A 14,511-nucleotide genomic window follows, 5' to 3' on the forward strand; every position below is an offset into this window, starting at 1 on the left:
TTTTAAGTTTAAATGTTAAAAATTTGAAATTCTTATTTTTATTTATTTATCTCTAAAAATGTTTTCAACCATTTAGAGAGCCTCCTTCCATCAGTTGCTTACCACCAATAGAATAGAAGTTTTTTCTATTTCCAAATATAGTTTACTTTTGGTTTCGACAAGCTCACAGTTTAGTGACCCCTAATAAACAATTTTTATTTCATGAGCTGTCAGTATTTCTGACATTTGAAAGCAAACATGAATAACTCACAGTAGCTCTATTTATTATCATCACTAAAATTCCAGATTCTTGAAAATATGATTTTGTAAAGAGTTTGGCTCTGTGCAAACTGCAAAAACTTTAAAATATATTTGACTCATATGGCCATATTGCCTTAACTACGACTATAACTATTTTAAATAAAATTTCTTTCAAATACTGTCTTGGCTCTCATTTTTCACACCCAAACAACATGCCTTGAAAATCTTTTCAATGGCACTAGACATTTAATGCACCTTGTCCTTGAGAAAAAACAATCATAGCTACCTTTTAAGTTTAGTACGGATCTGACAAGTTAATCATTAAATATAAAGCAGCCTATTAAATTCTATCTCGAGTTCTTGCGTGTGTGTGTGTGTGTGTGTGTGTGTGTGTGTGTGTGCATGCGTGCGTGCGTGTGCGTGTGTGCGTGCGTGTGCGTGTGTGCGTGCGTGCGTGCGTGTGTGTGTGTGTGTGTGTGCGTGTGCATGCGCGTGCATGTGTGTTTGTCTGTGTGTGTGTGCGTGTGTACTGGTCTGTGTGTGCATGTGTATTTGTCTGTGCGTGCGTGTTTTTGTGTGAGTGAGCCGGCATGTTAGTATGCATAAACGCTATGTGTTTCTATATGTTGTCTCTATATTTCATCCAAACCTCACAAACAACTGCTCCATGCCATCTTTCTGGCTGTTAAAATATTTTATTTTAAAACCTCCTCTTGCTATTGAAAACCCAAATCTGTAAACACCTGCAGGCAATTTAATTGAAACTGAAAAGAAGTTGTCCAAGTTAATTTTAATCCTACTTATAGATTACAGCCAGATCAAGCTTGCAACACTAAATGTAATATGTGTCTAACTTTTAACATACAAAGTAGACTTCATAGCTATAATTCATTTACATGTAGCAGTCAAGTACACTGGCTGACCATCTTGGAAAGCTGATCTGGTAAACAGAATGCTAACTTGTTACTTTTTTTTGTACATTCTATGATTTGTATGTTGCTAGGTGTAAATAACTGATTTACGCTGTGTTTGTTAGTGTATCCCTTGCTGGCAATGTTAGATCAGAGTGAGTCAGAGACCTCATCACTGCTAACAGCCTACATTATGTAATGAGTCGAGAGGACTTTAACTTCGACCAGAATTCATACGAGAAGGACATCAACACTGGACTGCTTCTGAACATACTGTCCTGAGACATGAATTTATCTATCTAAATATTAGAGAGAATGACAGTCGTCTCAACAGTACAAGAAAAGATGTGTTTAGAATATTTGATGTGTCTAGTAATACAACTGATCAGCTGTTCATATGCAGTTCATATACATAATGGTTCAGAAGACATTGTATGAGGATACAGAGTCTGTTAAAGTTAGCTTCAAATCAAACAAGGATGACTTTAGAAAAACGGGTTTTATACTAAAATACTCTGGTATTTGACTGGCGCCATTTACAATTGTTACTATCGAGTTTCTCTAGTTTCAGAATTATCAATTGTTCCGATTTTCTGCTATTCTCTGCTTTAGTACAAAGTATGCTGATAAGTTCGACCACCTCAGTGATCACAACATCAAATAATGGTCTAACAAACCCTCACATGAATGTAACAGTTTATAAATGAGTTACCATTGATTTAATATTTCAATTTATTATCATGCATCAATATTACTAAAATCTGGTCTGTAGCAAAAGATATAAACATGTGAACAGCAGTTCATAGCAATAAATATTTCAACTGACATAGAACTTTCCTGATGATATATTATTCTTTTAATCTTTGTAGATTAACCTGCTGGTCTTAATCCTGTCAACTCTATTACTATTTATTCAATTAATATCAGTCATTTTACTTGTTTCAGATGCTATTAAATCTTATTTGTTTCTGTAGATTCTCCAACTAGCTTTGACCATTCCAACTCTGATGCACCTACTAAATCAGAAGGTATCAAGATAATAATTGGAATGGTAATTGGTGTGCTCGCACGGATCTGTATCATCTTTGTGATTAATTATTTCATAGAAAAGAAGTGGTCAAGGTATGTTTTTTTATTACAGTATTGGCTACATTTGTTACTGTTTGTCAACGTTGGCTGTAAAATCAATAATCTCAAACATTTCCTAGAAAACTCTTTTTTAAAGAAAAACAAGGCGTAAAAAACTGAATGCTACCATTATGCTATTATGGATGATATTTTGAACAATTGAATTAAAAAACTATGCTAAAGGTTGTTTATCATTTTGTTATATAATAATAATAAAAATAAGAATCTATCTTAAGTGGATGAAAATATATTTATATTCTCTATTTTAGTCTTATGAAGAGCTGAGTCTATCGTAAACATGCTATTGATAAAATGAAATAATATAACAAACATACTCAATGAATATTTACATGCAGCTACCAAATTTAAAAACAAGTTACAGTTAAAATTTTTAAGACTAGTATTTAACCGTTATATAACTAAATAGTTATATATTTTGTGTCTCATCATCTAATACTAGACTTACTATAACTAAAGACAATACCTTAGTTTATTACTCAACAATTCCCTTTCAATGTGGCTACCAATGGGTATACCATGTGCAATTCTATAAATAGACATAGTTATAACATTAGAAATATAGAATTACTATCATTTTATACAAATATTTTCAGATTGTGGCAAAATACTTTAAACTTGAAGTAAACTAATGAATATTAATCTAAAAAAAGATAGTTTAGGTACCTGGGCACTTTTGTATTAGCCGATTCCACAATTATTTAATTTTAGTGTATATAAATAGTGAAGTATATATATATGATACCTACATGATTTGTAAATATAATGCAGTATATATGAGTAAATAATTAGCTTCGGTAAATAATCAGCAAAACTTAAGATATTATTTTGTATTTAAAATGGAACAGCTAAAATAACCTTGAACTTGTATTTTATTATAGATCTAGAAGAAAACAGTGTTTAAGAGTGGAAAAGAATTATATATCTATACAAGGAGATATACTGGTTTGCAAGCATCTACATATGTCATGACCTCCTATAAGTGTATACTAGTATGCATGTATTCACATGTGTAGCCACTTCCTATAAGTGTATAATACTAGTATTGTCAAAGGAGAAATTGAAATATTTAAAATTATTTATATTATTTATAATTTATATTATATATTATTTGATTTGAAGTATGATTTGCAATTAAGTTTTTAACAGTAATAATAATAATTCGATATTTAAAAAATAATATAAAATGTATTGTTTTTGTGTTTTTCCTCTGAGTGTAATAATATAATGGTTCTATGGTTCTATGTGTAACGGTTAGCCTCTGGACCTTGAGTTCAATTTCTTCCAAGACAAATTTTGACCGCAGACAAAGTGGCACTTCTGCCCACAAAGATCAGACTGCTGCTATAAGGCCAAATTGAAATAACAACTCAATCAATTGATATGGACACTCCTATAGTTCTCCTTGCAATTTGTTTTGACAGTAATACCCTATTGCAATGATGAGCCCAAGTATCAAAGTTCAACACAAGTAGTATTTAGATCGCAAGGCCTACTACTACTTGTAGGCAATTATTCTAATAGACAACAAAAACCAGTGGGTTGTTTTCAAGTGTCTGTAAACTCTATTTCCTTTAAAAGATAAAAAATAACATTAATACTGTCAATACTAACTAGCCAATGCAAAAATAACAATACGCTTATATATTTAGCCCTATTAGTTATGGCCTTTCTAGGTTTAATAATTACGTGTGTCTGCTAGGCGTGTAGTGACGAGGCGTGTAGTGACGATTCGTGTAGTGACGAGGGGTGTAGTGACGAGGCGTGTAGTGACGAGTCGTGTAGTGACGAGGGGCGTAGTGACGAGGGGTGTAGTGACGAGTCGTGTAGTGACGAGGCGTGTAGTGACGAGGGGTGTAGTGACGAGGCATTTAGTGACGAGGGGTGTAGTGACGAGTGGTGTAGTGACGAGGTGTTTATAGTGACGAGTTGTGTAGTGACGAGGTGTTTATAGTGACGAGTTGTGTAGTGACGAGGGGTGTAGTGACGAGGTGTGTAGTGACGAGGGCTGTAGTGATGAGTCGTGTAGTGACGAGGCGTGTAGTGACGAGGCGTGTAGTGACGAGGGGTGTAGTGGCGAGGCGCGTAGTGACGAGGGGCGTTGTGACGAGTCGTGTATTGACGAGGCGTGTAGTGACGAGGGGTGTAGTGACGAGGCGTGTAGTGACGAGGCGTGTAGCGACGAGGCGTGTAGTGACGAGAGGTGTAGTGACGAGTCGTGTAGTGACGAGGCGTGTAGTGACGAGGCGTGTAGTGATGAGGGGAGTAGTGACAAGTCGAGTAGTGACGAGTCGTGTAGTGACGAGGCGTGTAGTGACGAGGGGTGTAGTGACGAGGTGTGTAGTGACGAGTTGTGTAGTGACGAGGGGTGCAGTGACGAGTCGTGTAGTGACGAGGCGTGTAGTGACGAGGCGTGTAGTGACGAGTCGTGTAGTGACGAGGGATGTAGTGACGAGTCGTGTAGTGACGTGGGATGTAGTGACGAGGCGTGTAGTGACGAGGCGCGTAGTGACGAGGCGTGTAGTGACAGTTCCTTCTGCTGGCAGGGGGGCTGAATGAATTCTCTTTTCTCAGAGCTTTATAGTTTTCTTGGCTTCCCACCTCTTGGGATAAATTGTATCTGCTGTATGTGTTTTCTCAATGGGTCGATCTTCTGCAGGCTGTTTGCTGCAGGCTCCTATGGCTTATATTAGCCTCTCTCTATGCGGCTTCTTTTGCTGCTTGGCTCGCTGCCAAGTCGCTGTCTCTGGCTCACTGTTAGATGCGCTCTGGCTCGCTGCCAGATCCTCTCTGCTTTGGCTTGCTGCCAGCTCCCCCTTATATACATGTACGTATTGTCGGATTAGTGTCAAATGTCACTAGATTCTTACAACATTTTCGATGTCAGCCAGTGTTCTTTTCTGACATTTGATATCGGACGCCTTGACAGTTTACATCTTATGGCATTCCATGACGATGTGATACCCCCCCCCCCTTTCCCGTGAATTAAACTATGTCAATAATTTGTACAGGGCTTGGCTTTGATGTCGGCCAGCGTTCTTTTTTGACATTTGATATCTTATGCCATGGCAGTTGACATCTTATAGGATTCCATGACGATGCGATATGCTCAAGAATTAAACTAAGTCAATAATTTGTACAAGATTGGACATAACATGAAAACCGTCATTAGCTGATTTATATAAAATGAGTTTTGCAATAATATTCATCCTAAGACAGTTATAATCATCAATACTAACTATAGACAATAATAATCTATCTTACATAAGGCAAAAAGGATAATCATACTTCATGCTATTCTATATTCACTACATCAATTCTGTTTTTCAAAACCTTTAAAGTCATGCGTAGTTATACTATGATTCCACATAGTCATACTATCTATAATAAATGATGTTATAAGCTATATCTATAAAAGTGTTGTAAATATTCGACTCATTCATGATTGGTCGACGGTTCGATGTATATATGTCCTGGCTTAAGCTTGTCCCTCTGCAAAGTTGTTTGTTCTGTAGAATAACCTTTGGTAATTCTTGTGAAGTATTGTTCTCCTTTATATGTGGTGGTGACACATCATATATGGTCATACATCCACTAAGCTTGTTAATGTTTGTCATCAGCTGTAATGGTTAGATGGCTGCTATGCTTGATATATGGGAGCATGGGGATAATACATCATTTCCTATTTTGTTTGTAGTAGAGGGAAGAGATTGCCATTAGTCTTAGTTTTTCCAAGTTTCCTATGCTGGCGTTACCAGTCAAACAATTTACTTATAAACTGTTGTGACAAGCAACGGCTGTTGTAGCAAAGCTTCTAACACGGATGCTGTCCTAGCTTTGCAGTTTGACACCCTGACCTCTCAGAGCTTCCAATGCTGATGCATTCCTACCTTGGCAGTTTATCACGCTTTGGTTTTAACGTTACAACTTCCGCAAATTCAATCCTAGCATGATTGCTGCTTTCTGCTTCTTTCAAAATTTCAAACTTTCCAGCCCTGACTGTATGAATGTATCTACTTGTGTAGCCATCCCTTATGAATGTACACTAGTATGTATGTATTTACATGTACATGTGTAGCCATCTCTCATAAATGTATGTTAGTCTGCATGTATCCAACTATGTAAAATACATAGTATTACACACAAAACACACGTGCACATGATTGCATCCAGAAACGCACACATGTGCATGCTCTGAAGTATATATATACTTTAGACCATAGGTGGGCAACTTTTTTGGGCATAAGGCCACTTTCAGATAGTAATTTGGTGAAAAAGCCACTGTCACCGATGTCCTATACATTTTAATAATCAGTGCAGGCAAAATAATGGGGACTTCCCTATATATCTGTTTCTTTGAATGCCAATGACCATTGCATGAATTTTCAGATATTGCTTCAACATTATAAAAATTTAGAAACTCACGAAAATTGAAAAAAACTCAATTTCATTCAGTTATTGCAATGATTGTATTATTCACCTATAATTCTCCTTGAATTCAAATAAACATGATTGAGTATACAACTATACATAGAAATCAAAAATATGATATTGTTAGCATGATAACGGCAGTTTATGTTACACAAGGCTCCTTTAATGAGAGACTTGGTATTGAATGTCATTCATGACTGGAGTATACCGCGACGTAATGGCTGTAGTAGAGAGGTAAAAAACATCATTGATGTTCTGATCTGTAAGCCTTGTTCTGTATATGTTTTTGACATAATGCACTTGAGAAAAGAGTTGTTCACACCTGTACGTGCTTTTGAACATGCTCATGATTCATGCTGCAAAGGCCTTCAGTTGTGAGTATTTCAGACGGGGAAGCATACGAAATGCGTGTGTGAGATCTTGGCCAGGTGTAAACAGCAGTGAGTAAATGCGATCATTTCTAAGATCAATCACATCTAGTTGAAAATGAGGTAGAATGTTTTCTACAATTAGCACTGCTGAGAACAGACAGAGCTTTCTTCAGATATTCTTGAAGTCATGAAATATGTCTTCAAATTCTTACTTTAGATCACAAATAACATCAGCATACCTTTCTATCTGTGGTTTATTTGGTCAATAACATAGCGTTGGAAAGCTCGGTACATCAACATTGTCCTCTCTCAACTGTGATTCCCACATTTCAAGTTTACCATGAAAACGACCAACAGCATGATACATGTCACTAATCAGTTGATTTTCACCTGGCAGTTTAGTGTTGAGTTCATTAAGGTGCATCATCATATTCACAAGAAAGGCATTCATCCAAAAATTGAACATCATGAAACTCAGGCAGCTGTTTCTCTTGCAATCTATAAAATATTATTATCTCAGTTTGTAAGTTGAAGGCTAGGAGTAACATATTTTTCTTTGATAACCAGCTCATTTGAGCAGAATATGAAACATCTTCAAATTCTGATCTGATATCATTGAGAAACTGGCAAAACTAACGATGTATCAATCCCTTTTGGTCGCAGGTAGATGACATCATTTTTAATAACACTTACAACATGATCCAGTTTTATTGCCTTAGCAGACAGGTTTTGCTTATGTAGAATGCAGAGCAGTTATAAGGGAAGTGAATTAATCCAATATTTTTTGAGCTTCTCAATTGGAAAACTGCTGAAACCATTGACACGACTAATCAACACCGGGTTTTCCATGGACCCTGTTGCTATAGAACATAATTTGCTGAGATCGAGATTTTTCTGCTCTGCCACTTTTTGTATTTTGGCCAACACATATTTTCCTGTTGCATGGCCATACATGTTGCCCAGAGCAAGCAAATTTTCAGTAATAGTCAGCTCTGTCTAATCCCCAAGTAGTTACAGCTTACTGGGCTGTAGCTGTTGTATCTGTTTCATTGAGTGCAATGGAATATGCTGTAAAACCTTGCAATATATTTTGTAGATGTTGCTGCACATCCCAAATCAAAGCTTCAATTTGTTATTTTCATCAGAGCACAAAACACCTGCTGCATCTTCAACATACTCTTTGATTAACACCTATCTCTAAATAGCTTTCCGCTCCTGCTAACTTGGTGAACTATCTTCATGGATGCTAAAGTGACCTTTTGGCTGCTTTCAGTAGAAATCCTCACTATACACTGCTGTGTCTTTCTGTCCCTGAGCACTGTTGCAATTGCCTTTTAGCATCATTAGACATTAGTCCATATACTGCTTTATGCCTAGCTTTGAAACGCGTCTTATAATGTCCAAACATTTGAAACGTGACACTCCATTCCTGTTTAATTGATAGTTCCACTTGGAGAAGCTCATCAGTCCACTCTTTGATAAACTTACGATTCTCTTTACCTACTTTAATGCTTTGATCTCTTCGCTGCTTCTGCCATTGCTACACCTCAAAACTCACTGCTACAGATTTGCTGAATATTTTGTTGTGGAAAGGAACTATTGGAGGGGTTTCCCATGCAAATAGGATTCCATTTTTCGCAGGACGAACACATTGATAACATATTAGTGCTGCACTATTTCATCAGTAAAGGAAGCAACTTCTTTATGATGCCAGACTGACAATTGATTTTTGCAGTGTTCAGATTAAAAAACACATTCAAACTTTTTTTTTGATCGGCAACAAAAAGGCTTCATTGAAGCAGCAAAAAGGCTGCAGTGGCCTGAAGGCCCCATGCTGTTCATGCCTGCTTTAGAGCTTCCACTGAACAAGTTCATTTCTATAATCGTAAGTCTACTAGAGTAAACATGTTTATTACATTTTTGTATTTACAACATGTAAATATAATATGTGTATATAGCATGTATATGTATAATATGCATTTATACTATAATATATATACAGCACTAAATTACAAGTAATATGTATATATAATAAATATATACAACATGTATACATATAAGGTTCATAAGTACTATAGTATATATACTAATGTTCATATAATACATAGGAAATATACATATAAAGTATGAAATTTATAATATGTGCTCCAATCGATGAAGTACATAAATATAGTATATACATGTATATATATTTCTCAAAGTATATCTGTGTGTCATATGTCGTGTAATCGTATATTTATCGGTTATCCGACTATAGATCTTAAAATCTTGATTTTTCGCAATCAGTTGAATTTGAACACGGGACGATTTTTCAATTGACCAGCATTTATTTCGGATGCTCTACCACTGAGCTAGATTGCCATAGCGATCGGAGACGTTTTCATCTACAGCATGCGCGTGCTAATTATTTTAGCCTTAGGTTTTTCACCAAAGATTTTGAGATTTGTTTACCTCGGAGCTTGAACATAATCTCGGTTCTCGACTAAACTGTAGCATGCGGCTTGCAATTAGCATAGCTCCGGAAACGCTTGGAAATGGATAAGCATTTCACGCTTCGTAAATTCCTTACAAAAAAGAAGAAACCATGTGGGACAACGCCTCCTCTACCGAAGAAATTTGCTAGGGAGTTAACCCTTCCGGTCGAGTCACCCTAAATGGTTTTAGAAGATGAGCCTCCTTTAAAGATGTAAACAGGCTATTGCTGTTTATATTTTCTTTTTTTTACAATTTTTGATGTAACTATCTGTTGCATCTTTTTGCTATTTCATTATCTATTTTTGCAATTTTTATTATTTTATTGTAACCTTTAATACTTTTGATGTTTGGAAAGCCAAACATACGACATGTTTACTCTTGCTTTCTTTTTCCATCATCATAAATACTAGAAATTCTACTGCCATACAGCCCACGACCAGAGTAGTAATGGAAAAAAGAAAGGGTACTGTTGGTTGTCGAAAAAGTAGTTCTCAGCAGGAATTGACAGAGTATAATGTAAATGAGACTTGTTTGAGATGATATAAAATAAATATGAGGGAGCACGACTCTAAAAAGGTGCAACAGAAATAACAGAAATGTAACAGAAATAAATATTAATAAAATAAATAATTAACTATCTCAAACTTATGTTTTACAATAATAAAATAAATATTAATTCAAGCTGTAGACCTAAACTACTGTACGTAATTTAAATAACAACAGCTATAATGATATATGTTTATTATATCTCTTATTATATTGAAATGCAATAATAAAAGTAAATGGCAAGCTGCCGTGTAATATACAATTTTAAAGTTGTTTGTTGGTTAAAATAAATATTAATTCAAGCTGTAGACCTAAATTACTGTAAGTAATTAAACTAACAACAGCAATAATCAAATATGTTTATTATATATCTGAAATGCAATGTTAAAAGTAAAATATATTGTAATATACAGTTTGAAAGTTGGTTGTGTTGAATGTAGAATGGTTTTGACAGCGATATGTAACAGAAATAAATATTAATAAAATAAATATTTAACTATCACAAACTTATGTTTTACAATAATAAAATAAACATTAATTCAAGCTGTAGACCTAACCTACTGCACGTAATTTAACTAACAACAACGATGCCAACAATAAAGAAATATGTTTATTATATCTCTGAAATGCAATATTAAACGTTAAACGGCAAACTGATGTGTAATATACAGTTTGAAAGTTGGTTGTGTTGAATGTAGAATGGTTTTGACAGCGATATGTAACAGAGAGCAAGCGTTGGCATTTACGCGTTTGGAAGTTTTATGCAAACTGGAGTGAAATAAAGAAATATTCTTGTCATAAAAGGGCGTTGTAGTAACGCCCTACCTTGTAAATAAGATGTAAAGAAATCTGGCTGATGTTCTAGATAATTTGAAAAACCTTCGGGAATTGGACAAAAACGTAGGCTGATAAACTGTGTACCACATTTTCGTACCTGTAAATCGGTCTACGCCTCAAACAGTAGACAAACAGTACACAGTAAACAGTTCTACTATCTGTCGCACGGCTTTATTGGCGTTTCGTAGGTCGGTCGAAACGATTAATAAACCAAGCTGTTCAAGCGTTTTGTGGCGATTTGTGGCAAGACTTTATCTTTCTATTCTCTGTCGCTCGGCGTTTCAATTTCCGGTCTTAACTTTTATTAAACGAAGCTTTTCAAGCGTTTTGTGATGATTTTTGTCCTAATAATTCTGTCTATTTATGTGTGATCCGACCAGATTGGTTAGTTTTAGGAATTTGCGTCAACCTTTCAAAGACTTGGTAACATATTTAAATAGGTTTATATGCGTTTTGTATCATTATTATACTTAAACGACTTTACTGAAAAATAGTTAAATATGTTGATAGGATTTCGTTGCAAGGGTTTGGTGACGGCCGTAAACGAATAATTTTTCGGGAGTTGTGTGCACATGTGCATTTAACATAATTCTCCCAATCAATCGTTTCACTCTTGTTTGGGCGTGGGATAAAACATTTTATTAAATTTAAACACGATCTATAAAATATATGGGTATATTATACCCATTTCTATTTATAGTATGCAGTATACGGTACATCTTATGGTGTAAAATGTTGAAAACATACTTTACCAAAGTATATCTCCGAATTGACCCAAGTTTTTCTCATCTTGAAGCGGATTAAAATCTACATAATTTTATTTTATTTGGAAAAATTGTTTCGAATCTTGAAAGACTCGGTTAGCAATGCTAGAACAACCTAACACATAACCTAACCTGTTGTAAACTTAAAGATAAAGCGAGATATTCTAAATAACAAACTCTATGAAAGGAGTGATGGCCACGAAAAAGGCCATGGGGAGAATAACTCCGAAGAATTGTCTTATTTGGATGCTATCGGTCCCATAGACATCAGGCTCATCAAGGCGCTTCGGACACCCGGTGCAGAAAAGCATAATAGACCGATAAAAGGAAAAGGTGGATTAGGCGATATATATAGAGAAGAAACTTCTGGGACACCGGTTGACCTAGAAAAGATAACAGCCGCCATGTATTAAGATTTTTACGCAGTGAACAATCTTTTATAATTTATTTCTTACTCTTCGCTCTTTTGAAGAATTTTCTTATGTTCATGTTTACGTGTCAGAATAATCTAGTTTTTGTTCCAATTAAGTATTAGTTGTTTAGGTTATTTAAACAATATTGTTTTCGTTATTATTCATACGTTTTATCGAGATAAGATTCGGTAATTAGCCCTTTCCATTATCAAACTATGTCTTACTGTTTTGTTACGATTACTGTTCCTTATCTAGTATATGTAGAATTTTCTGGTCTTTTTGTTAGTGTTTAGATTGTTACACTGCAATGGCTCATTGTTTAACAATAATTTTCTATTGTTCTGAATGTGAAAATTCTTAGAAACTCGGCAGTCAGCAAGACTATAATTAAGATTGGTTGGCTTGAATGATAACCGTCAATCTCTAGGCCAATCGCTTATGTAATATAAATACTGCCACTAATTTTTAGGCAGTTCAGCTTGAGTTTCACTCTTGAATTAGGCGCATAACTAGTATTACTATAATAAAGTCGTTATTGTTGGAGAAGTATCATTTATAATCGCCACTAACAGCAAGCTCACACGAAATTACTGCAAATAAAGTGGATAATTATAATTACAATAATTATCCTTACAAGAGTTGTGTTCTCTCTTGCTGGGTTCAGCATGTTATAGCGTTGGCAGCGTTGGTTTCAGCGCACTCTGTTGTTTTTAACAGAGCACCAGTGAGTTGGGTTCAGCTCCCTCCTGTTGGGTTCAGCAGGTTGTAGCATTGGTTAAAGCGCAAAGACTAAAGCTAGGGGTTGTTACCACCTCACTCTTGCGAGTTTTCTTTACTAACGGGTAACACATAACAACCTTTTGGCACAGAATATATTCGAGAACCGATGGCCCACTGTACGTTACTAAAAGCTAGTCAGTCGGAAAGATGTGGCTGAAAGTCATGAACTTTTAAATTTACAGTGGTTTGAAAACCTTTTCCTCATGATATGAATATTGAAAGTTACAGTTGTTTGAAAAAGTTGAAAAAGTTTACTGTTGTTTGTATTTTATTAAATGTTATTCATTTTTGTTAATTATCGTTTATTTTAATAGCGATATAGTATAGTAACAAGCGCTATTTCCTTTCCTTAACAGCCGAATGTTTCGTTCGTTAAATGTGTGTTTCAAATTTTTTTCTATTAGTGCTTACTTTGTGTATTAGCTTACACGTATTTACTTCTAAACCTAACCAATTAGTAATTCATAATTTTTTACAGCAATCATTTGTAAGATTAATGTAAGATTATCTGTAAGATTTATCGTTAGTATCAGTTATTCCTCACTCTCTTATATTTACATACATTTGCATATTTTGAAAAATATATATATAGGTGGATTTACATTTTTTTATTACATTTATAAACTTTGTACAACTTTTGAAGTTTATAATATGAGTTTTCAAAGTTTGTTGCGTTATCGTTTTTATTGCAACTTGCATTTTTTAAACATAATTTGAGTTTAATATCTGTTTGATGATTAACAATTATTCATTCTCCTATCAATGTTACCTATTACTACTTAGTTTCCAATCTTTATTATTAATATTAATTTTTTATTCAACCATTTTTGGCAGACATTTTTCTAATAAAATCTCAACCACAAAATACTACCATTTTCTGTCATATTGTTTTTTATTAATCTGTTAAATACATGTATTCTCAGAAGTTACACATTGTTTAATACATCCAAAGAAAAAAACCTGTTCTGCACAAAAACATTCCCTCAAGATATAAAGTTTGAAAGTTACAGTTGTTTGACAAAGTCTGAAAAATTTTACAGTTGTTTTTTTTCTCTCCTAATTTTTTTCAACTACAGAAAACATTTCTTTCATGATATGTAGTTTGAAAGTTAGAATGGTAAATGTTGTGACATGTTAAGGAAAACACAATTTTCTGTCCAAAGACTTTTTTATTATATATATAGTATATATATAATAATAATATATATATAATACTTATATAATATGTATTATATATATGTATGTATGTATATAGATATATAATTATATCGATATATACGAAAATATTATATTGTTCGTATATACGTGTATAAAACAAAGAACATATGATATACTTATTGTATAGTATATATAATAGACTATACCACAAACACATATTATATATAACATGTGCTTGTGGTAGCCTATAGAAATATAATGCAAAGTATATAGATCATGCTATATAATATGTATCCATATATAAAAAATGGTATGCAAATGTATGTGTTTTTTTACTCTTTTGAGTATTTTAGAAATGACAACCATAATTATGAGACTCTCACAAAGTCTGATGGAACTAATATGGATAACACAAAAAACTCAACAGGTCAGCCTGTCT

At 34.4% G+C, this 14,511-nt stretch overlaps 1 protein-coding gene across 1 annotated transcript; it reads right to left on the reverse strand.

Annotated features, from left to right (window-relative positions):
- Positions 1 to 3,995: 3,995 nt before the first annotated feature.
- Positions 3,996 to 6,326, reverse strand: LOC137388141 (uncharacterized). Its single transcript, XM_068074645.1, has 2 exons — positions 6,284 to 6,326; positions 3,996 to 4,900 (listed from the first exon to the last, which is right to left on the reverse strand). Exons 1-2 carry the CDS (start codon positions 6,324 to 6,326, stop codon positions 3,996 to 3,998), a joined length of 948 nt encoding a protein of 315 aa, XP_067930746.1.
- Positions 6,327 to 14,511: the final 8,185 nt, after the last annotated feature.

The sequence above is a fragment of the Watersipora subatra genome, chromosome 2, assembly GCF_963576615.1.
Source record: "Watersipora subatra chromosome 2, tzWatSuba1.1, whole genome shotgun sequence".
Taxonomy (NCBI): domain Eukaryota; kingdom Metazoa; phylum Bryozoa; class Gymnolaemata; order Cheilostomatida; family Watersiporidae; genus Watersipora; species Watersipora subatra.